The 25,395-nt window shown below is 40.7% G+C and overlaps 1 protein-coding gene across 7 annotated transcripts in view; it reads left to right on the forward strand.

Annotated features, from left to right (window-relative positions):
• Window positions 1–25,395, forward strand: part of LOC134342756 (receptor-type tyrosine-protein phosphatase T-like) — a 1,640,095-nt gene that overhangs the window by 1,562,053 nt on the left and 52,647 nt on the right. For all 7 annotated transcript variants that reach the window (XM_063041291.1, XM_063041286.1, XM_063041287.1 and 4 more), the window contains 2 exons: window positions 11,676–11,752; window positions 13,424–13,460. In XM_063041291.1, coding sequence (XP_062897361.1) covers window positions 11,676–11,752; window positions 13,424–13,460 — 114 coding nt within the window. The remainder of the gene's footprint in view (window positions 1–11,675; window positions 11,753–13,423; window positions 13,461–25,395) is intronic.

A 25,395-nucleotide genomic window follows, 5' to 3' on the forward strand; every position in this document is an offset into this window, starting at 1 on the left:
TGGGTATTCGTGTATGGTTGAATGACAATTAAACTTGAACTTGAACAATATACTGCTGCTGCAAAACAAAAAATTTCATAACATGCACCGGTGATATTAAACCTGATTCTGATCTGCTCTCTGATTCAGCCAATCAGTGACTGGCATTTAAAGAAATAGGCAATACTATTGCAAGAACATGACAGTAAGTCAGCTAGCAGCAATGTTAGACAGGAAACTTCAGCATCTCCTTACTTTTTTATTATTTTAGGTTTTAAAATTAAATCATTTAATTTTAGCCATCTGTGCATTCTTGCAAGAAGTGTCAATACTGAATTGAACTGAATTGACTTATTTCTTACATCCTTCACATACATGAGGAGTAAAAATCTTTACCTTACATCTCCGTATAAATGTACAATGTGCAATCATAGTAATTTATAATAATTTATAATAAATAGAACAGTCAATGTAACATAGAAATACACTCAAATCAGCGTGAGTTAATCAGTCTGATAGCCTGGTGGAAGAAGCTGTCCCAGAGCCTGTTGGTCCTGTTGTTTATGCTGTGGTACTGTGTCCCAGATGGTAGTAGCTGGAATAGACCATGACTGGTGTGACTCATTTCCCCAGTGATCCTTCGGGCCCGTTTTTCACACCTGTCTTTGTAAATGTCCTGACCCATGGGAAGTTCATAACTACAAGGTGCTGGGGAGTAGGTACACAGCAGATGTCAGGGGAAGTTTTTCACTCACGGAGAGTGGTGAGTGCATGGAATGGGCTGCCGTAAACGGTGGTGGAGACGGATACAATAGGATCTTTTAAGAGACTTTTGGATAGGTACACGGAGCTCAAAAAAATAGAGTGCTATGGGTAACCCTAGGAATTTCTAAGGTAGAGACATGTTCGGCACAACTTTGTGGGCCAAAGGGCCTGTATTGTGCTGTAGGTTTTCTATGTTTCTACAGATGCGCTGGGCTGTCCACACCACTCTCTGCAGAATCCTGCGATTAAGGGAGGTACAGTTCCCATACCAGGCAGTGATGCAGCCAGTCAGGATGCTCTCAATTGTGTCCCTGTAGAAAGTTCTTAGGATTTGGGGGACCATACCAAACTTCCTCAACTGTCTGAGGTGAAAGAGGCGCTGTTATGCCTTTTTCACCACACAGCTGGTGTGTACAGACCACGGGATGTCCTCGATGATGTGGATGCCGAGGAAGTAAAGCTGTTTACCCTCTCACCCTGAGATCCATTGACGTCAATAATGGTTAGCCCGTCTCCATTCCTCCTGTAATCCACAACCAGCTCCTTTGTTTTTGCGACATTGAGGGAGAGGTTGTTTTCTTGACACCACTGTGTCAGAGAGATGACTTCTTCCCTGTAGGCCACCTCGTTATTGTTTGAGATAAGGCCAATCAATGTAGTGTCGTCAGCAAATTTAATTAGCAGATTAGAGCTGTGGGTGGCGATACAGTCATGGGTATACAGGGAGTAAAGGAGGGAACTTAATACACAGCCCTGAGGGGCTCCTGTGTTGAGAGTCAGAGGGGTGGAGGTGAGGGAGCCCTCTCTTACCACCTGCCAGCGATCTGACAGGAAGTCCAGGATCCAGCTGCACAAGGCAGGCTCAAGGCCGAGCTCTCAAAGCTTCCTGTCAAGCTTGGATGGAATTATAGTGTTGAATGCTGAACTGTAGTCCAAGAACGGCATTCTCACATAAACATCTTTCTTCTCCAGATGTGTGAGGACGGTATGTAGAGCAGTGGCTGTTGCGTCATCTGTCGATCAGTTGTGTCAGTGGCCAAATCGTAGGGGGTCGAGTTTGGATGATAGCATACTGCAGATGTAGTCCTTGACCTGCCTCTCAAAGCATTTACTTGTTATTGAAGTCAGTGCAACAGGACGCCGGTCATTCAGGCATATTTCTTACCTTGGTCTTTTTTGGTACAGGGACAATGGTGGATAATTTGATGTAGGAGGGCACTGTACATTGGGAGAGGGAGAGATTAGATTGGATTCAACTTTATTGTCATTGTGCCGAGTGCAGATACAAAGCCAATGAAATGTAATTAGCATCTGACCAGAAATGCAAAGAATAGTCTTATTTACAAAATAACTGCGAATAAAAAGCAAGTGCTACAGCACACAAATATAAAAGTACTGAGACAGTACAATACGTTGCAATACTGCTTAGTGCTGTGATGTGAGGTTCAGCAGGGTCACAGCCTCAGGGAAGAAGCTCTTCCTGTGCCTGCTGGTGCGGGAGTGGAGGCTGCTGTAGCACCTACCAGATGGGAGGAGAGTAAAAAGTCTATGGTTAGGGTGAGATGCATCCTTGATAATGCTTTTCGCCCTGTCCAGGCAGCGTTTATGGTGGATGTTCTCAATGGTGGGCAATTGAGTGCCGATAATCCGCTGGGCAGTTTTCACCACCCGTTGGAGTGCATTGCAGTCCGAGACGGGACAATTGCCATACCACACTGAGATGCAGTTGGTGAGTATGCTCTCAATGGTACAGCGGTAAAAGTCCGTCAGTATCCTGGGACAGAGGTGAGCTTTCTTGATGCTCCGCAGGAAATAAAGGTGCTGTTGCGCCTTTTTGATCAGGATGGAGGAGTTCAGGGACCAGGTGAGATCTGAGAAAAATGTCTGTAAACACACCTGCCAGTTGTGCTGCTCACTTCCTGAGTACCTGCCTTGGGATGCCGTCCGGTCCCACAGTCTTGCGACTGTCCACTCATTGGAAACAACTGCGTACCTCAGCCTCAGAGGTGACCAGGTTGCAGGTTGTAGCGATGGCTTTCCTCAGAGGCTCGGAGTTAGCATCATCAAACCGAGCGTAAAAGTGATTGAGCTCATCTGGGAGAGAGGCCGTGATGCTGGCGGCACCACAACGTTTGGTTTTGAAGTCTGCGATGGTATGCAACCCTCGCCACAAGTCACATGTGCTATTTGTTAGATATTGCATTATTTGCAAATGTTTTACAGGTCAGGCAAATGCAGAAATGTGAAGGCTGATCAGCAATCATCCCTTCCTGGCTGCAATTAAGTGTAAAGCTTGCCCCGAGATTGTGATGAATGACAAATAACGAGAACTATGCATGGAGTGAATTAAATGGAGCAACAGGTTCTCAATGCCAATCACCATTAAAGGTTCAGATGCCAGGAAACTGAAGCTAAAGCAGAAACTGCTGGTAAAATGCTGCAGGTCAAGCTGCATTTGTGACTGTTTCTCTTTCCACGCATGCTACCTGACCTGGTAGGTAATCATAGTATTTTTCTGTTTTTGTTCATAAACGCCAATGTCCACTCCACAATATTTTTAAAACAGAAGTGAAAAATCATATTTTTTGTTCTAAATGTTTACAATGCTTATAATAGTTTTTATTTGTGCAGGTTTATTGGTTTCCTCAGGTCTGGTTATGTAACTCCCTCTGTCTCACATACCAGCAGGCTTTCATAAGCAGCACTCTTCCCTTTGTAGCAAAAGGTGGTAACTTCATGTCCAACTGCAGCAACACCAATCCATTAAAGATGCATTGCCACACTGTTTCAAACTGGACATAAAGCTGGCATTTAATATTCTATGAAAATCAAAAAACTACAGATGCTGGAAATCTGAAAAAATAACAGGGAGAATGCTGAAAACTCTCAGCAGGTCTGGCAGCATTTGTGGTGGAAAGAGTAACAGTTCATGCTTCAGCTCTGGGCCCTTCCATCAGAACTGGGAAAGAGAGAAAGGCTTGTTAGTGTTCAGTAGCAGAGAAGATCAGGGATGAAAGGATCGAACAGAGGGAAATCTCTGATAGAGTGATTGCAATATTCTATGCCTCTGCACTGGGGCTTCTCAGATGGGTATAAAAGGTTCCAATGCTTACGACTAAGATTAGAGATGTATTTAATTTATCCCTGAGTCAACATAACTACAAACAGAACATCTGGATATTATTGTATTACTGTTGGTTGAACCATCTTAGCAGAAAATTGATAGCCATTTTTCTTCCATTACAAAGATGACTACACTTAGGAAAGTAATTTAATGGTTGTAAAAAATTTTGGAATATCTCAAAAGGAACCATAAAATTTGTGAGGTTTTCCATCTTTATGTCACTTCAGGGATTATTAAACCAAGGATTATTTTAGTACCAAATTAGTCTTCTAACATTAAACTTTAGTCACCTAACATTAAACTTTAGTCACGAAGAATGGATTCAGTTGCTAAATTGAACAGACTATTTGTCCTATAAAATAAAATAAAATTCACAGCCTTTGCTTGAATCAAGGTAGCACAAACCAATAAAGTACAGAACTTCCATGTCAGCAAATGTTAATGTAAGTTAACTGCTTCTTGTGAGCAGGTTAAATCCCATGCATAAGCAACATATAGAAATTGGTGAAATAATTATGGTAAGTTAATTGCACAAACTTTATTGATGTATGAGAATCCTAAGAAATAGCAGCGAAAAATATTTGCATCAGGATTTGCAAATTGCCACAAAATGCTATCTAATTAGTTCCACCATTAACCTTATAAAATACAAGAGGTTTTCTCCATCACTGTCAACGAATTGCTACCTCTACACTGTAAAGCAGGGGTAACCAACCTCTTTTATGCTTTGGACCAATACCATTAAGCAAGGGGAACCCCTACAAGGATGAAGAATCTCACCACAGGTGTTCAAAGTTTTTATTTCCCGTTGCAAGGATTCTGTTTTTAATTTAACCCTGACTTAACTTCAACTTCAGATGCCCGGAACAGAGGGGAAAAAATGAAATGATGAACATTGGCTCCTACAAATACAAAATGCTTTTTTCTACTTTAAATTATACCTTTTTCATTTTTTTACCTCTCTCTCTCTCTCTCTCTCTCTCTCTCTCTCTCTCTCTCTATCTCTCTATCTCTCTCTATCTCAATCCAACTTTTCTTACCCGCCTTATTTATTTATAATGATCCAATTTGACTTTAGCTTACCCTAAAATTAAATGCTGGGTCGTGCTGTTGGCATAAGAAGCAGTCTCCCATCCCGTACCCTGCTCCAAAATAATTAGAAGTCTCAACTCTTAAAATTGTGAATTGGTTCAATTATTAGTCACATTTCTCTATTAACTCAACAGGTAAATATCTTGGCAGTGCCATCCTCATCCAATGAATCAATAAGCTAGGTATATCTGAGAATTTTATTTTCACTTCAGCATGTAATTTATAGTTAAGTGGGTTGACTAATGTCCTGTTCCTGATAACGAACCTGAAATGATGATGGCCTTGTGGACTGTATAGGATGAACCAGGAGCAGGAATGAACAGAGTGAGGCTGCCATTAACCAAGGAATGCAAAACAGCAATCAGCAGCACAAAATGAAAGTGAACCACAAAATGTTAGACATGCAGGCCGATGATCCAGCAACACCAGGTTGGTTGAAGCACAAACAGGCTGTGAAGGCAGGGTAAAGTGTGACTGAAACATGCGCAGATCACCGAGGTGGTGGGCAGCGAGGAGAAGTGCCGAGCTGCCAGGACGATCCTGGGTGGGTCTGAAAACCTGAGCGAGGGTCCAGCAGAGTGGAGCTTTTTCAAGCCTGAAATGAAGATGGCAGGGTGGAGCTTAAGGAGATGAGTTGGTGAACTGGGGGTTGGGATGGACAGAGTGCAACGATCACTAACCAAGGATACCCATTGGCCACAGGGACAGGAAATGGACTGCAAAAGTGTAGGTAAGTACAAGGGTGGAATGTGCAGGGTAAGCCAAAGGAAGGGCCTCTTTCTGTGCTGTATGACACTATGATGTGATGAAGATAGTGTAAACATAAGATGTCTTTTTAAATCAATTCAACAGTGGCTAGCATGCTTTACAGTACCAGCAACCCGGGTTCAATTCCTCCCACTGCCTGTAAGGAGTTTGGATGTTCTCTCCGTGACTGCGTGGGTTTCCTCTGGGATGCTCCAGTTTCTTCCTACAATGCAAAGATGTACCAGTTGGTAGGTTAATTGGTCATTGTAAGTTGTCCCAAGATTAGGCCAGGATTAAATCGTGTTATTGCTGTGTGGCATGGCTCGAAAGGCCAGAAGGGCCTATTCCACACTGTATCTCAATAGGTAAATCAATCAATAAAGAAATATCACCTAACAAACTCAGCTCTCTGAAAACAGTTTCCTTCATCCTCGTTTGTGGAAAAAATCCTTAAATACTATTTTTAAACAACTCTTCTATAACTCATTTACTTTAAGTTCTACGTTATACCAGTTGAAGTCCTTTACTATAATGACACGTCTGGATCAATTGAGATATTAATTGATAATGCACTTCCAACTGGACACTGAAAGCTTATTTTTAAATCAACCACTTAACTACCTCACATGAATGTTTCTCACAGTTAAGATTGCCCAGTTATTTTGCTGAAAGATCAATATACGTTTCCATTTATTTTTTATAAGCTCACATGCCCTTTAATGAATCATCTGCAATTTCTCCCAGTGGCTGGCATTTTGTTTGTGACTGACAAAAGAAAGGCTTTCACCATTCACCAAGCAAACAATTGTACATGGACACTAAACTAAGCATATCAACAGAGATTTCTAGTCTTCCTGACATTCATCTGAGTTCAGTAACTTCTATTAAATATCTATGGGGACTTCAGCAAAAACTGTAGGAATTTATTCTGTCAAAAACACCAGAGAGTCCTCACAGGCAGCAAAAATAGGAAGAGAAAAAAAACATCTATAATAACCAAGTAAATAAAGATTTAAATTATAGTGTCAGGAAAAAAAGAAATAGCTTTTACTGAAATGAAGTAAGGAAAAGATATAAAACTAACTCATAATATTATCTTTTCAGGGTAAGAGAGGCTATTCAGTACTAAATATTGAGTAGTTGTTTTAATGACAGTAAATTTCTCATGTTAAAATTCTGATTAAATAAAGCATAAAGTTTGTAATCAGTCCTTTAAATGATAAATCTATTTAATAAGGCTGAGCAAATGTCTCATGGTGATTTCACCTGCAAAGAGTGCAGTGTGAAGCTGACCCTTCAGCCACAGTGTTGATGCTGCCCTATTTTTAAAAATCTTACCCTCAACCATTTTGTATTTCCAACATTGCAAACAACTCCCTCCAGGTTCTACCACTCATCTGCACACCATGGGAAGTTTACAACACTCAAGTAACCTATCAGTCTGCCGGTTCTTGGGATGTCGGAGGAATCGGGAGCACTTGGAGGGAAAACGTGGTTACTGGAAGAGTAGGCAAAGCAGAGAGAATCAAAATCAGGACTGAACCCAGGGCGATGGTGCTGTGAGGCAGCAGCTAGCAGGAGTGCGCTGACAGTAATTTCTGTGTTCCCTTGAATTACGCATTTGAGTTTGCAGAAGTTGGTGTCAATTTTAGCAAGAAAGAACAAACGTAATAAACATTTTTCAGCTTCTCCGGTATTAGGACAGGGCAATCTGGGCTCTTGTGTTTTTTGTCTGGTCAAAAACGGTTTGTTTGCATTTGCAGATGTAAGTTACTTAAGATCACATCCATTTTCAAGAGAAAATTACTGCTATCTGTAGAAATAATTTTCGATTTTTCTGATTTAAATCTATATCACTAGCTGTTCTGCTGATATACTGAAAAATAAGATGTGCAATATCTATTAGTTGGAAGTTTATTAGCCATAATCATTTAAATCTTCATGTTTCAATTTTTATAGCTACTTATAAAAAAGTGAGCAGCTAACTTTTCCTTTCCATGTGACTGAAACATACAGAAAAATGTGTAAACTGAAAATGAGAACAGACAGCTGTATCTGCAGTATTGGCAATTATATGTACAGCAAAGAGTCATCAAAGCTCCTTTCCTCTTCGAGTATTAAGCCCAATTATCAAAATGAAATGTTTATGTTGTGATGGAAATTGTCTTAATTGACCAGCTCTCATTGCGATATGAAGTGGCAGCACATGTTTCCCTTGGGTTGCCGTTGCTTTTAGTATGGTGTTTTGGCATCATTGACAGGTAATCCTGTCATTGTGATTCTATAACACTTCCACATCAATATGGTATGTAACAAAGAAGGAAAGATGGAGTGATTATGATTGTCAAAATCTGCAGATGTTGGAAATCCAAAGCACCGCACACAAAATGCTAGAGGAACTCAGCAGGTCAGGTAGCATCTATGAAATGAGTAAACAGATGGCATTTTGGGCCAAGGCCCGTCATCAGGACCCTTCTGAAGAAGGGTCTCGGCCCGAAACATCGACTGCCTTGTCTGCTGAGTTCCTCCAGCATTTTGTGCGCTGCACTTTGGATTATGTTTCCCTTTTACTTCACATTGTTGGTTGTTACAGAGGAGGTGAGAGAATTAATGGGCACTGTCCTCCTCATGATCGAGAACTTCTTCAAAAGGCAGTGGCTCCAAAAGGTGGCATCCATCATTAAGAACCCCCACCACCTAAGACATGCCCTCTTCTCATTACTGCCATCAGAAAGGAGGTACAGGAGCCTGAAGACATACTCAATATTTTAGGAACACTTCTTCCCCTGCACCATCAGATTTCTGAGAGGACAATGAACCCACGGACACTACCTTGTCTTTCTGCACTATTTATTTAATTCTTTTATATATTTATTATGTAATCTATAGTATATTTTATGTACTGCTCTGAAATGCTACCACTAAACAATACATTTCATGATGTATGTCAGTGATTGTAGTTCAATGGTTCCATTTAATATCAAAGAATGTATACAATGTACTACCTGAAATTCTTACTCTCTGCAGACATCCTTGAAGCAGAATAAAAGTCCCTAAGGAATGAATGACAGAGAAAACGTGAGAACCCCAAAGCCCCTTGCCCCCTCCCATGCACAAGTAACAGCAAAAACATCAACCCTCCCCCCTCCCCCTCTCCCTCCCCTTCAACCCACTTATTCTAGCAGAAAACATCAGCATTCCCAACACCAACCATGCAAGCAACAGCAAAGCCTCCAAAGAGAGACCATGGTTTACAATACATCTAAACTAACTGTGACTCCAATACTTTGACATCCTGCAGGCTCTCTCTCTCTCTCTCACTAACAAGCAAGAGACAGTGAGAGGTGAGACAAGCAGTCGATATTTCGATGTGACAGTCAATCTGAAGCATTGCTGTTTATTCTGAGTTCCTTGACTCAAGAGTCGGCAACAAGCTCTCCCTCACTTGCTGCCTCTGATATTCTGGCACCCGCTACACTTCACTTTATGACACCAGCAAGAATTCGTGTCCACAGGGCGGGGGGGTGCACGCAAGGCCCCAAGGGCACCTGACTTCAGGCCGCTCCTGCACATACTGAAACATAGTCGATCGGTGAGCTCCAAGAATGGGAACATGCTACTGTGCAGAGACCTGATTCAGATCTGAATTCTGATTCTAACTTGGATTGCAGTGTATCCCACATATATTATGCACACTCTAGCCATAGTGCACTGATGCTGATTCATGATATTTAATCTAGAGGCAAAAGCATCAATTAAATGAGCAGATATGACCTAAATCTACCCAGGGTTCTTGACCATTGTTGATACCACACCTACCCAGGCAAATGACGAAAACTTCAACACAGAACTGTTGGATAGATTGTTGAGCAATCAGGTAGGCATTGGACTCCAACAATTAATGCTATCTTGGTTTACATCATGTATCATTATTTGTCACATGTGCAATGAAACATAAAGTGATATGTGTCATTCAGCATCAAAATAAAATCAGTGAGGATTGTGCTGGGCGGACCACTATTGTCGCCTCGCTTCTGGTGCTAATGTAGGATGCCCACTAACCCTAACCGATGTGTCTTTGGAATGTGGGAGGAAACTGGAGCACCCAGAGGAAACTAAAGCTGTCACAGGGCTAGTTTCTTACAGACAGCAGCCAGAATTGAACCCCAAACCCCAGCTGGTACAGTAAAGCTTTGCACTGATCACTATGCCACGGTGCCACCTACAGGATTATAGCTGCAGAAAAGTGATGATAATGATCAATAACAACAACCGATAAACTTTCAGCTCAGAACATGACTCAGATTTATTAGCACTGACTTACGATATATGATGTGAAAAGGTTTCAAAGGCGCATTCAGTGTCAGAGAATTGTATACAATATACATCCTGAAATGCTTTTTCTTCACGTTCATCCATGAAAACAGAGGAGTGGCCCAAAGAATGAGCGACAATGAAATGCTAGAACCCCAAAGTACCCCCCCAGCTCCCCCCTCCCTCCCGCACGCAAGCGGCAGTGAGCAACAATTCCCCCCCCCAACCCCACAGCAAAAAAAAAGCATCGGCACCTGCCACCGAGCACTCAAGCTTGAGCAAAGCAACAGCAAGGACACAGACTTGAGGTTAACCCAAAGACTACGCCTTTCACTCGGTATTCGACATACCACAGGCTCTCTCTCTCTCCCTAATAAGGGATAAGGAGATGTCTCCAGTTTCACAGCGAGTGTGGAGACATAACAAACAACTCGCTGGTTTATGATGTTAAAAGTCTGTTACCTCACTTTATTGAGCTCTGTGCCCATAGATCTAGGCACATGGCCATAGATACTCTGACTCCCCCGACAACGCACGGGTCTCATGCCATGACATTGACCTTTGATTTGCCTGTCTCCAGAGCCCTGAGATCCTAGGCCTCCAAAGCCGAGCCGGACTCTTGGGTCGAGCCCTTGGCATGCCAAACAACAATGGCCAGTTATGAAACCCTGAGAACGGGTCCCATTCCTGCAAAGAACTGTAGTCAGCACGTAACTCCAGATCAGGGTCTTCCCTGAAAGGGAAAAAATAAAGATGTTAAATTAAAGATGGAAAGAGAGCTGTTTCTGAAGATGCCAACAAAGGAGTTGCCCTTTAGCCCCGTCATCACTCTGCTCCGCCTCTGTCTGAAATTTGTTGTTTTTCAGCAGTATATTGCCAAAAAATAGAATTACTTATTCCAAAATCATATCATTTATCATTAGTAAACTGTGTGTATGCTCTGTAAGTGCTGGAAATATGCTCCCAGCACATGTTCGGACTGTGTTGGTCATTGAACTAATTATGCATTTCACTCTATGTTTCGCTTTTATAATATAAGTGGCAAATAAAGCTAATTGTCAAAAGAATTACAAAATAAAATAATTACTGCAAAAAATGGAATAAAGAGTTCATGTTTATGAGTTTGTGCATCATTCAGAAATATGATAACGGAAGAGAAGAACATGTTTCTGAATTGTCGAGTCAGATCAAAGTTCCTGTTAAAAGCCCCCACCTGAATGTACATTAGTGTTCGCTCAGCACTGGGATTTTTTAAATCCGGCAGATGGTGAATCTCAAAGTTGTATGTAACGACATATATGTACTTTGATAATAAACGTACTTTGAACTTTTGAACCTTGAACTTAATGATAGAGACCTGTGGGATGTCAGCTGATGAACACGATTCTGGGGCATTTATGATTACCAACAGAAACTGTTAAAGAGTATTATTCTAAGTAACTTAATTAAGTGTATTACTACAGTGTTAGGATTGAAACTTGCAATTTTATCACTGTGAATGATAATTGTTATAAGATAATGATAAAATTATAATGTTTAATTTGTTTTTCCTTTCTTTGTGTTTTCTTTTGTTCAAATATATTAAGCATAATCTAGCATAGCTATGGTTTAAATCAAGCTTATGATGATGCTCAGTGTTCTTTGCTCTTTCCAGATGACCATTCTCGTGTACGACTTCAGCTACTAGATGGAGACCCACATTCAGATTATATAAATGCCAATTACATTGACGTAAGTATCAGTCAATCATTTATAGTGCATACATTAAAAAAAAGCTGGACCCCAAATTTCTTTGTAGTTTCTTTGTAGATAATGGAAACTAGTTCCCTCAGATCTCCATTTCATTGACAGAGGGGATCCAGGGCTTCACAGAAGTGGCGCCAAGCATTCTGGACTCTCAGGTTCTTTATCAAGCACCTGACAATAGGTGCTAATGGAGCACATGTTAAGTTGCTAATAGAAACAGATCAATGTCGTCATTATTTTAGATCAAATTAATCATAAACAGATAAATGACATTATTATTTTAGATCTAATAAATCATAAATAATAATTATCCAATCATTAGGATTTGTTCTGGAATATATTCTGGGATTGGATTGTTGCTGTAGCACATATCCAGAACTGGCATGGTGTCTTGTCAGAAAGTTTGGGCTTCTGCTTAATACCATTAAATATAAGAGTAGAATTGGGTCATTTGGCCAATTTAGTCTGCTCCATCATTCAATCACGACTTATTTGTTTTTCAACCCCATTCTCCCGCAGTATAATTAAGAACTAAGTCTGTGCTTTGGCCTGACTTGGCCTCCACAGCCCTCTGTGGCAACAGCTTCCACAGATTCACCCCACCCTTGCCTGAAGAAATTCCTCCTTATCGCTGTTTTAGTGAGATGTTCCTTTATTCTGAACTTGTAGGAAGTTGTCAGATGATTTTTCATCACTGGAGCAAATCCCGTTTTCTCACATTTGCTGCTGCTTGTCACACTTCTGATATCCCTTACAGACAGGCAAGCACATAGGGGCAATTTCATGACAACACGTTCTAATGGGGTTTTTCACCTCCCAGTGGTGCAAATCAGAGACTGCTTTCCCAGACACAAAATCTGGCTCTGCTGAGATTTTAAAGCAATACATTGCTGTTCATTACTTTATGGTATGCTGTCAGTGACTTGGCACTTTGGACACTTAATCCTAAAAGCCTTGAAGTGGTTTGTCCAATTCCAGGAATAAAGTAAATATAATTATGTATTGTCTACCAGTATCTTTCAATATTGAGTACATCTCTGAGCTTTTCCTGATGGTTTTGATCAAGGAACACTTTGCACTTTCTTGTTAAAGAGTTGCTAAATGCATAAGTATTTGTGGCTGTTTCCACTATGTAAGAGCATTACCAATTTACAAATCCAACATCCCAACGCAAAGCTTCATTTAATGTACACCAAGAATTTGTACTAATTCTCACAAGTAACATGAGGGTTTGCATCCCTTTATGAGCTTCAATTTCATGAAATTTTATTGGAAATGTAGAACTAATGAGATTTATCCTTAATGAACTTGATTCCTGGGAACTACTGTCAATTCATTCCTCTGATACAAACAGAAAATGCTGGGAATACGGGCAGGTCTGGCAGCATCTGTGGAAGGAGAAACAGAATTACTATTTCAGATCAAAAAATCTGTCAGAACAGGGAAAGAAAGATTATAAAGATCATTTTAGATCACAAAGAATCTTGTGAGAGTTGTGAATGGAACGATCCCTTAGAAATACTGAAAGCAAAAGGGAGAGGAATGTGCCCCTGCTGATGGAATCCTGTTGTGATGAAGCCATTATGATTTTACAACAGTATATAGAAACACTGAGTGAAAACATTGGTTTAATTCCAATATTTTTTTTATTTTCAGGGTTATCATAGGCCACGTCACTACATAGCCACTCAAGGTGAGCACTAGACTGAAATTATCCTTATGTACGGCAGCATTTTCTGTATTAATCTTAATGTTTTGTACTTGTAAATAATCAAAATGAATTGTTTTCGAAAATAATGTGAGAGTCTTTATGTTACTTTTAAGTGGTTCTGTTCACAGTGAAACAGAAAATTAAATAGGTGCAATGTTTGAAGGAAAATATAGTGTCAATTTGTAGATGCACTTTCCTGGATAGGATGACTACATAACAGTATTTCATGAGGCATTTATGAGGAAATACTAGTTAAACCTTACTAAATATTAGCTGCTGCAGATAACATAATTTGATTTTGTAAGATGGATTTCTAACTGATTCTCAGAGACAGGCTTGCATTTCAATACTAATGAAAAAGAAGTAACACCACAATGAATTGTGACAGTTATTGTACAATTTCCATATTCAATACAGACTACAAACTTCAGACATTTTTAGTAAAAAGATAGCACAGTGCTTTCTGGAGGTGATATTCCTGTGTCTCCTCAACTGGCCTCCAACCAAATGTGCAAGCTTACTTTTGAAAGGGCAACAGTAATATCTCTGCCATGCGCTTTCTTTTCATGTGGGAAGGTTGTTCAATTAGAAAGAGTTTTAGAATCAGAAATGTGTATTCTTAAGAGCTGACAACTGCTCCTATAAAGTGAATGTAATTCTTCTTTTAACCAAGTTATTGTTGCTGTAACTACTGTTGATCAATTAGTTGGAAAGAGTAATTATGTATCTGGGTAGTGGGAAGGGAGGAGGTAAAAGGGCAGGTGTGCATTGTAAGGTGCAGTAAGAAGGGAACGGAGATTGATAGAGATGAGGAGCGAGCAAGACCATCCTGGAGGAAATGCTACCTTCAGAATGCTAAAACACCAGGGAAAATATGAATGGCACCTTATTAAGCATATGAAATTATTTTTGAAAGGCTCAGAGTACCAGGAACAATGCTATTCTGCAAGCTCGATGCCCCTTTTCCCACCACCACAACCTCCTGCCATTCAAGTTGTCCTAACCTAAGTGAGATTAATTACTCAACATTTGCAGTCATTGCACCATTATGTGTATGACTGACAGGCAGGAAATTTCAATGTCAAAATCAATCCAAGCTTGAAAAATTCCTCAGAAATATCTTTTTGACCATGCTTCCACTTAACTGTTTTGCATTCTCCTGTCATCATTTCCTCTGTGGTAGAGTTCCTTAAGATGTTTGCTGCCAATTAAAGTCTTTATATTTTGATTTCTTTTTTTGTTGAACATAATTGATCATTTCTAAAGATCTGACATAACATGGAGTTAACTAAAATAAACAACACAGGTCTTTGTTGGGGACTCAAGAGGCATTTAAATCTTCATCCAATGATCTAATATGCTTTAAATATGGAGGGGAGGGAATGTCGTCTCAGACCATGAGAGGCCTGCGTCGCGCATTTTCATTCCTTACAAAGCGAGATTGGGAGTCTGTGTGGGACGCCACTCCTTGCACAGACTAGAGCAATGTGTGATTAAGTGCCTTGCTCAAGGGCACAAACACGCTGCCACAAATATGGAGTGGCTTCTAAAAATAAAGGCATCAATATTTCTAATATTTAAATAGATTTAGACTCCGTTTTCTTCCATCTTCACAGAGAGTATGTGTTAAAAATGGATGATCTTCAACAGCTAAATGATAAATCTGTAATACCTTTGAGGTTTTCTGAAGAACTATAATCGAACTCACATTCTTCTTGGCACCAACACTTGGACAAGCAGGACACAGATGAAATCTGACTTCTCTTTACTTTATGACAGCTGTTTCAACTTGTTATTCCACTCTGTCTCAAAGCCAGTGAGGTGTCCATGGTTGCCCCATATCAGAATGTACTGTAAATCAAGCCCTACCTTTGTGAGCATTCTATTATTGGGATACTTGAACTTGCAAAAGGTTTTATGTGCCCTGGCTGGTGTCTTGGCTGATAGTCATCCCTCATCAATATCAGAGAAATAGATTATTTGATCATTATTTATTTGTAGGATTTTGCTGTGTGTACAACTCAGCTGTGGCTATGCTTGGAAAACATAGTTGATTGGTTGTGAAACGCACTGAAATACTTGTATTATTATGAGAGGAATCATATAAATGCAAATCAAGTTCAAGTTCTGACTGTACAGTACATGTATACAACCAAACAAAACAATGTTCCTCAAACCACGGTGCACCCACAAACAACGCAACACATAAACCAAAAGATTACCATAAATATGTTCATAAAATGCACGCGGCACAGTTAAACAGTAAATAGTACAGTAAGCAGCACACAGACCTGACCTCATGGAGTAGCCTATAGAAAATCTTTACATCTATAGGGTACTCCATGACGTCAAGCAATCTATTCATTGAAAGGATTGGGGATCCTTTACCCTGCGGTTCCTCAGAGAGAGTCATAGACATTTCACTTCTTACTTTTAAAGTGAATTATTAATTAATCAAAATACTTACCAGCTTCTTTAATTATTTCAAAGTTCTAGAGGTGATATTGGGGCTGGAGTTCAGTATTGGTAAGTGTGAGGAGTCTCACTTTGTTTAAAAAGAAATTACAGGTGTAATTACACTTTTAAGTGGAAGTTGGCTAACATTGTTAAAAAGGAAGAGGCACTGATGGTTACAGATTTATAGGAATTTAAAGGCAGAAGCCAGAGTGACAAAACTGTTTCATAAAATACTAATGAGATTTTATATTTTATTCATAACTGGCTATAACAGTAATGATGAGCCCTTACAAAACCTCATTCATAGTCATGTGCACAGGATTGGCTCCAAACTGTAGGAAGGGCATCCAACCTTTGGCAAGACTGGACTGCAGATCTATGTAGCCTCTCATACTCCTTGAACGTTCAGCATAATCATGATGATCCTGTGCCTCAAGTCTGCTGATTCTCAAAGAACTAATAACCAATCACCTCTGCTTTGAAAATACTAGGTGACCATCACCAGCAGCCTCTGAGGTAGAGAATTCCAGAGACTTACAACCAGCTGCACAAAGAATTTTTCTCTTCAACTCAATCCAAGATTGACGATAATTTATCTAATGTCCCTTAGCTCCCTGTACCACGAGGAAACAGTTTTTCAGCATCTAGGCATCAATTGCTCTCAGAATCTTGTATGTTTGATCTCATTTCTCAAAATTCCAGTAAATATTCTTGAATCTTATTTAATATCTTCTCGTAGGATAATTCTCTCACCTCGGGTGTATCTTTGCTGTTTTGATTGTAAGGGAAGTTCAAACTTTTTGTAACACAGACTAAAATTGTATTCAGTTATCAACAAAGCTCAAGAAAACTCGGCTACAGGCAAAACGTCATGGCCAAATACTGTTATTATTACTGAGATTATTCCCATCTCCATTGCCACAGAGCTTGGAAGCTTTGGAGATCATAGAAGCCGGCACTTCTTTCAAGGTGGAGCATTCAGTTAATTACATGATCTTGACAAAAAGGAGCTACAGACCGGTGGCGGAGAAAGTTTGAGGGGATTGGAAGCTGCAGGTTTTGTCTCAAATATTAAACTCCAGGATTTCTTTTCCACTTGCTCCATTGCTATGTCGACCAGTTTGTCACTAATAGGCTCCTTTCAAGGTCAGTGCAGCCCTTTACAGGCACTGTAGGCACTATGATGTGTTTCACCCTGTCAAACATCTGATAGTTAAGGCTTTGGAAAGCACAAACTGCAAGCGCTGGAAAGAAGTCAGAGAACCACTCGGCACCACCTAGAAGTTGCCCTATGAGCCACACACCACATTGTTTCTTCACTGTCGCTAGGTCAAAATCCTGGAATTCCTTCCCTGACAGCAATGTGGATATACCACTCCTCTGGGGCTGCAGGGAGTCTACCACCACCTTCTAAAGGGCAATTAGGGGAGTGTAACGCTGGCTCAGCCTACAAAGCCCTCAGCCCTTGAATGAGCAAGAAACGTCAAGAGGCAACTATGAAAAGGAAAACTGAGTCAATGTTTCAGGTCAAAAACTCTACATGTTCCCATCATTTTCTGTTATTGTCCCTAATTAAGGTTGTTGTTCATGATGAGGTTGTACTTTGTGATACTTCACCAGTGCCTTATAAAGCCTCAGCATTACATTCTTTTTTTATATATATTCTAGTCCTCTCAAAATGAATGCTAACATTACATTTGCCTTCCTCACCACCGGCTCAACCTGCAAATTAACCTTCAGGGAATCCTGCATGAGGATTCCCAAGTCCCTTTGCATCTTGGATTTTTAAATTTTCTCCCCATTTAGAAAATAGTCTACACTTTTATTCCATCTACCAAATGCATGACCATGCACTTTCCAACACCGCATTCCAACTGCCACTTTTTCGCTCATTCTCCTAATCCCCCTAAGTCCTTTTACAGCCTCTGCTGCTTCAACAACATTAACCTGCCCCTCCACCTAGCTTCATATCATCCATAAACCTGGCCGCAGAGCCATTAATTCGGTTATCCAAGTTATTGACATATATCGTAAAAAGAAGCAGTCCCAACACTGACCCCTGTGGAACTCCAGTAGTCACCAGCAACTAACCAGGAAAGGCTCCCTTTATTCCCACTCTTTACCTCCTCCAAATCAGCCAATCCTCTGTCCATACTACTATCTTTTCTTAATACCATGGGCTTTTATCTTGTTAAGCAGCCTCATATGTGGCACGTTGAAACATTGCCCTTTTGACATGCATTTTCTATCTCACATTATAATTTGTAGCCCACATCCTGGCTACTGTTCAGAGGCCTGTATGTAACTCCTGTCAGGGTCTTTCTACCCTTGCAGTTTCTTAATTTTACCCACAAGGATTCTACATCTTCTGATCATGTGTCATCTCAAGGATTTGATTTCAATTTTAACTATCAGAGCCACCCCACCCCCTCTGCCTACCTGCCTGTCCTTTTGATACAATGTGTATCATTGAATGTTGAGCTCCCAACGATGATCTTCAGCCATGACTCAGAGATCCCCATGTCGTACCTATCGATCTGTAACTCCGCTACAAGATCATCTAACTTATTCCGTATACTGTATTCATTCAAATATAACACCTTCAGTCCTATATTTTTTATACTTTAAGATTTTGTGCCATGTTACATTGCAACTCATCCCACTGACTACAATTTTACCTTATCACCTGCCTGTCACTCCTGACTGTCTTATTGCACACTATATCTAGTTGTATACCAACTGCCCCATCCTCAGCCCTTTGGCAATCATGACCTATAGAAGGACACCAAGTTACAGTCTATGGTGCTGTTATTATCCCTACACCCCTTTACAGAGGTAAAACTTAGTTTGCTTTCCAAAAATATATCAAAAGTCTAAAGGGATTCCATCAACAAGGCCTTTGGAAGGTCTTACCTATCAAGTGGGAACAGCAAAGCTCTAATGCCAGCATCATCACAAGCCAACTTCGCCAGCTCTGAGATAATGCACCAATTCTGCTGAACCAGATGTTGTGTATAAACAGCGGATTGTTATCTCCTCCAGAAAGTTCTCCAGTCCAACTTACTTATTGTCATAAATCCTGCAGTGTTCAGAGGAAGTGTTACAAGGACAACTCGAAAGCATGCCTGAAAACACGGGTGCAGACATCACAAGACAGGAAGCTCAGGCTGTCAACTGACCTTCGTGGAGGCTCAAACATGGCAAGGGCCCACTTCAAGAAGAAGCACTGTGCCCCCAAAGCTGAAAAGGGGGAGAAAGAAGTCCAGCAGGCAGTTGACATGTGAGGAAATGTTTGTGTCAGCGCAGAGAGGTTTCTGTTTTGGAATCAACCTCTAGAGTCATCTCATGTATCATATTGAAATCTGTGGCACAGACAGCTTCTGATTTGAGGGACGGCCAATAATAATCTCAGAAAGGTTTTGTAACTTTAGTAGCCTGACCCCTTGTAATAAAGACCAATGTACCACTGACCTTTCTGATTCTGTGACACATTCTGACATAGTTCTCATGAATTAGCACATAAAGAACCTAATGCAAACTAACAGGATCAGTTTCTAAGAGTTTACAACATATTCTGTATTTTAATCTTCCTGTGAAAGTGAAGAACCTCACATTTTGCCATATCACATTTTATCCACCACCTTCTTTCTCTCAAACAACAGGAATTCTGCAGATGCTGGAAATTCAAGCAACACACATCAAAGTTGCTGGTGAACGCAGCAGGCCAAGCAGCATCTATAGAAGTTGAAGAGCCGAAGAAATCACAGATGGGGAGCAGTGAGAGATGGTTTCACTGAACTCCCATCGAAGAGAGGATCTAAACTTCTTCGGTGTAGGCATCACCGGAAGAGGCTTCGCAGTAGTGAATTTAAACGCAAACAACAGGAATTCTGCAGATGCTGGAAATTCAAGCAACACACATCAAAGTTGCTGGTGAACGCAGCAGGCCAAGCAGCATCTATAGCACCTTCTTTCTCTCTTGCTTTGCCTGTCTTCAATTCTCCTCGCGGCTTAGTTACCCACCTGGCTTTGTACCACCAGCAAATTTGTATAGGATGCACTTTGCCTTTCTGTCCATGTCATCGTTGGGCACCATCTCACTGAATATTGGCCAACAGTTTGGTAGAGCAACAGATAGATCTCTACTTCAGTACTGATTCCAGGAGGCCAGAGATGCTTCATATCTGGGACTGCTGCATTCGTTAAACTGGAAAGTAAACTAATTAGTTTGCTTACAACAGGAATTCTGCTGATGCTGGAAATTCAAGCAACACACATCAAAGTTGCTGGTGAACACAGCAGGCCAAGCAGCATCTCTAGGAAGCGGTACAGTCGATGTTTCAGGCTGAGACCCTTCGTCAGGACTAACGAAGGGTCTCGGCCTGAAACGTCGACTGTACCTCTTCCTAGAGATGCTGCCTGGCCTGCTGCGTTCACCAGCAACTTTGGTGTGTTTAAGTAGTTTGCTTCCTTATTCTATTTTGATTCATTTATATTAGGTAAAAGCATTTTGAAATAAATGTATTGTTCTCTTAGAAATCATTTCAAAGTTTTAATTGTTTAAAATCTTTTGGGCTTCAGAGGGATTTAGAAAAGATAAAGAAAGGCATCTTGATGTTACTAATGTAGTCCAGAGGCAGGGACTGAGGACCAGCTGCCTACTTGTTTCTGCAGACTGTTCTGAAATAGGCCAGGCAGCAGAAGCTCCAGGACGCTGGAAGTCATGCAGCTGCAAGGCAACCAACCCATCACATGTCCTGCAGGAGGTGAGAACAGGGCACAGCTCAAGGCAAGCGCAGAGCGGCCCAGTTCTTGGTCTGTAGGTCACAAGCCACAAAGTTTTCTGTGGAACCTGGCAGCAGTGTGCCAGCCTAAAAGGAATGAAATTATTCTGCCTATTAGGCAATTTATAATCTAGTTTTATATATTACCACCCACCTATCACCCTTCACTAAACTAGAGAAGTAGTTCACCATGAAGAAAATGCACATGAAAGACAAGACTTGTAATCCTGGGTTGGTTCTGTCAGCAGGATTCAGATTATAGAATAACACTATTCAAGTATTGAGAATTTAGTTAAATGTTCCACAGTATCGCTAAATTTATTTGGTCTTCTACAACGAGGATTATTTAGGTAACAAAGTTGAGTGATCAGCAAACGAGCTTACATATTTTATTAAACTTGCATAGCTAAACATATTTTCAAAAGCAGGAAGTGCAATGTTTTGAGTAGTTGTTGGTCAAACTGATAGATTAATTGCAAGAGGGACTGTGCTCTATGACAAGGATTGTGTTACTGAATTTCATCAACAGGGTTAATTTTTGGTGTAGAAGCATTCAAGATTAGATTGGATAGATGGATCAAGAAAAAGCAGTTTGAACAACACTGAAGCACCACAGTGAAAATGTAAAAAAGGATGATGGATTACACAGAGCATAATTCTGGATTGTTTGAGTTAAAACTACGGTTTTAATCTTGTAACCTTTTTTTTAAAAAAAATGTACTTTTACGGTTCTGCAAAAGGAAAAATCAAGTGGAAACCCAAACACTTCATTGAGAATACAATCGCAAGTATTCTTGTCAAATACAACACCTAACAGCTAACTTTTGGATGTACACAACTCTGTTATTTATCCACTGCTGTTCTCCCACTCACTGTAACCAATGAATTTCAGGAACAAGGATGGCCACTGAACAATATGTCACAATTTTCACCAGTTTCCACTGTAACTGGAGCAAGACAACGATGCATCATTTTATTTCTTTAACCAGTTTTCTCCTCTGCCTTGAACTTCCGTCGCTGTGTGCTGTGGCTTACAAATCCACAACAGACTAGATATAAAGTTTTTCAATCTAAGGAGCTTATGGGCAAAGATAAAAGTTCTTGCTACCATCATCATCAATCTTCGGTGTGCTGACAACTGTCTCATCAGTGCTCATTCCGCCAGAATCTGAGATGGTTTACCTGAAGCCTTCAATTTATTAATGCTTTCAAAACAAAAGCACTTCATCAACCTGAGACTTGTACTTTAGCTTCTCTCTCACATCCAGCCACTGAGCGAATAGGAACTGTTTGTACTTTACCTCAGTTTTTTTTCTCAAATTAATCTACGAAGTTGCCTTTAGTTAAATGTTCCACAGTATCGCTAAATTTATTTGGTCTTCTACAACGAGGATTATTTAGGTAACAAAGTTGAGTGATCAGCAAACGAACTTACATATTTTATTAAACTTGCATAGCTAAACATATTTTCAAAAGCAGGAAGAAAAAGATGACGATATCTTGGTAGGAAGAGGTTTATCGTTCAGAGGGAAGTTGCAATTTTACCTAAAAGAGATTCAAGCCTAGGGTGGTGATAGAAAAGTTAGATAGGTGTTCAACCCCGGAGCCATGCATCATACAAAAAGCTTCTAAAGATAAACATCAAACCGCCAGCAAGAAAAAAAAGTACCAAAAATTTACAATTAGATCGTGGAGGAAATCTATCAACTAACTCAAATGATAATAACGAGCAAGTGAACCCCATCTTTCCACAAAATCAAGCATAGGTTCAAAGGTTCGACTTCTAATTTTCTTCAAACTAAGACATAGCATCAATTGAGAGAACCATTGTGACAAAGTGGGAGCTGATGTGGAAGCTTTTTGTATGATGCATGGCTTCGGGGTTGAACACCTAATGGGGTTTTTATTCCCACTTTTTCTTGCTAGTAGGGTTTTTTTTATCACCAAAATTTTTTCAATCTTTAAAATAATGTTTTTTTTTTCTTGAGGCATCGTAAGTGTTGCTTACTTCGATATACTCGTGTTAATTTTGGATAATAATAATAAAAAGGTTTGAAATGAAGGAAAGAAAAGTTAGATAGAGTGGTGATAGAAAAGACGATGGCAGGATATAGTATTAATGGTAAGACTCTTGGCAGTGTGGAGGATCAGAGGGATCTTGGGATCTCAGTCCATAGGACATTCAAAGCTGCTGCGCAGATTGACCCTGTGGTTCAGAAACCGTATGGTGCATTGGCCTTCATCAGTCGTGGGATTGAGTTTAGGAGCTGAGAGGTAATGTTGCAGCTGAATGGGACCCTGGTCAGACCCCACTTGGAGTACTGTGCTCAGTTCTGGTCGCCTCGCTACGGGAAGGATGTGGAAACCATAGAAAGGGTGCAGAGGAGATTTACAAGGATGTTGCCTGGATTAGGGAGCATGCTTTATGAGAGTAGGTTAAGTGAACTTGGCCTTTTCTCCTTGGAGCAACGGAGGATGAGAGGTGACCTGATAGAGGTGCATAAGATGGTGAGAAGCATTGATCGTGTGGATAGTCAGAGGCTTTTTCCCAGGGCTGAAATGGCTAGCATGAGAGGGCATAGTTTTAAGGTGCTTGGAAGTCGGTACATAGGAGATGTCAGGGGTAAGTCTTTTATGCAGAGAGTGGTGAGTGCATGGAATGGGCTGACGGCGACAGTGGTGGAGGCGGATATGATAAGGTCTTTTAAGAGACTCCTGGACAAGTACATGGAACTCAGAAAAATAGAGGGCTATGGGTAAGCCTAGGTAATTTCTAAGTTAAGTACATGTTCAGCACAGCTTTGTGGGCTGAAGGGCCTGTATTGTGTTGTAGGTTTTCTATGTTTCTATACAGTAATGTGCAAAAGTCTTAGGCACTTATATATATCGCTAGGGTGCCTAAGACTTTTGCACAGTGCTGTATTTGTCAACGTGGAGTGGAGAATGAGTTTGTAAATCTGGCAGGAGCAAAGGATATTGGGAATGGAGAGGGTGGATTGCTGCAGGTGGCAGAGAAAGATGCCAGGGGCAGGGAGATGGTGTGGGTGCAGACACACCCAGCCCTGAGACACCAGGCAAGGTCATTTGATTCCAAACGATCGGTTTATTGATCATTACAGAATGTCTCTCTTGTGCTTCCCACTCTCTCTCCTCTCTCTTCTCTCTCTCTTCTCCCTTTTCCCAATTAGTATTCTGCCCCCTTCCCACTCTCAGTCCATAATGGAGACCCATATAAGAATCAGGTTTATCATCACCCATGTATGTCATAAATTTTTGTTTATTTTTTGCAACAAGAGTACAGTGCAATACATAAAATTACTACAGTACTGTGCAAAGGGCTTAGCTGTCCTAGCTATACGTATGTGCCTAAAATTTTTGCACAGTACTGTAGAGTTTGATCGGGCAGGCTAACTAAAGAGGTATAAAAAAGTAAGACATGATTGAGTGAACTTGGCCTTTTCTCCTTGGAGCAATGGAGGATGAGAGGTGACCTGATAGAGGTGTATAAAATGATGAGAGGCATTGATTGTGTGGATAGTCAGAGGCTTTTTCCCAGGGCTGAAATGGTTGCCACAAGAGGACACAGGTTTAAAGTGCTGGGGAGTAGATACAGAGGAGATGTCAGGGGTAAGTTTTTTACGCAGAGAGTCGTGAGTGCGTGGAATGGGCTGCCGGCAACGGTGGTGGAGGCGGATACAATGGGGTCTTTTAAGAGACTTTTGGATAGGTACATGGAGCTTAGAAAAATAGAGGGCTATGGATAAGCCTAGTAATTTGTAAGGTAGGGACATGTTCAGCACAACTTTGTGGGCTGAAGGGCCTGTATTGTGAACAACAGGAATTCTGCAGATGCTGGAAATTCAAGCAACACACATCAAGGATGCTGGTGAACGCAGCAGACCAGGCAGCATCTCTAGGAAGAGGTACAGTCGACGTTTCAGGCCGAGACCTTTCGTCAGGACTAACCCTTCGTTAGTCCTGACGAAGGGTCTCGGCCTGAAACGTCGACTGCACCTCTTCCTACAGATGCTGCTTGGCCTGCTGCGTTCACCAGCAACTTTGATGTGTGTGGCCTGTATTGTGATGTAGGTTTTCTATGTTTCTATGATACAGGAAAACGGCTCAAGTGGAGTTAAGGGAAAGAAAATTAAAAGGGGAAGAAAAGTATGGAAATAGAATAGAAGATTCACATCCAATTTGGAAGTCAAAAGCATGTGAGCAGCGAGAGGAGTTAGGCATTGACTGGTAATATAGAAATCATCTCTATAGATTCATTCTTGAAAATAATTTGGAGTGGAGAGGAGAAAGTAGGAAGGATTACAGAATTAAAGTTTCAGAATGTCTGGTGAGATTATTTTGATCCAGTTAGGATGAAATTCATATGGAACGATGAGAAAGTGTTTCTCAAGGTTCAGACATTGATGGTGGTTGTGCTATAAAGAAGCAGCTTGAATGGCAAATTATTGGAAGAGAACCATGGAGATATTTTTAATTTCTGAGGTGTGCAGAATTGCAAAGCAAAGTAAAATTAACTGCAAAAAGAGAGATTGTCAGAAGTAACAGGGATGTGTACTTCATTCCAGAATTATGAAAAAGGATACCAGACCTTGAAGAACCAGGCAAAGCAGTTTTCTATCACATACCAGCCATTCAATTTGTTAGAATCTTATTTATTT

This window comes from Mobula hypostoma, chromosome 2 (genome assembly GCF_963921235.1).
Source record: "Mobula hypostoma chromosome 2, sMobHyp1.1, whole genome shotgun sequence".
NCBI lineage: Eukaryota > Metazoa > Chordata > Chondrichthyes > Myliobatiformes > Myliobatidae > Mobula > Mobula hypostoma.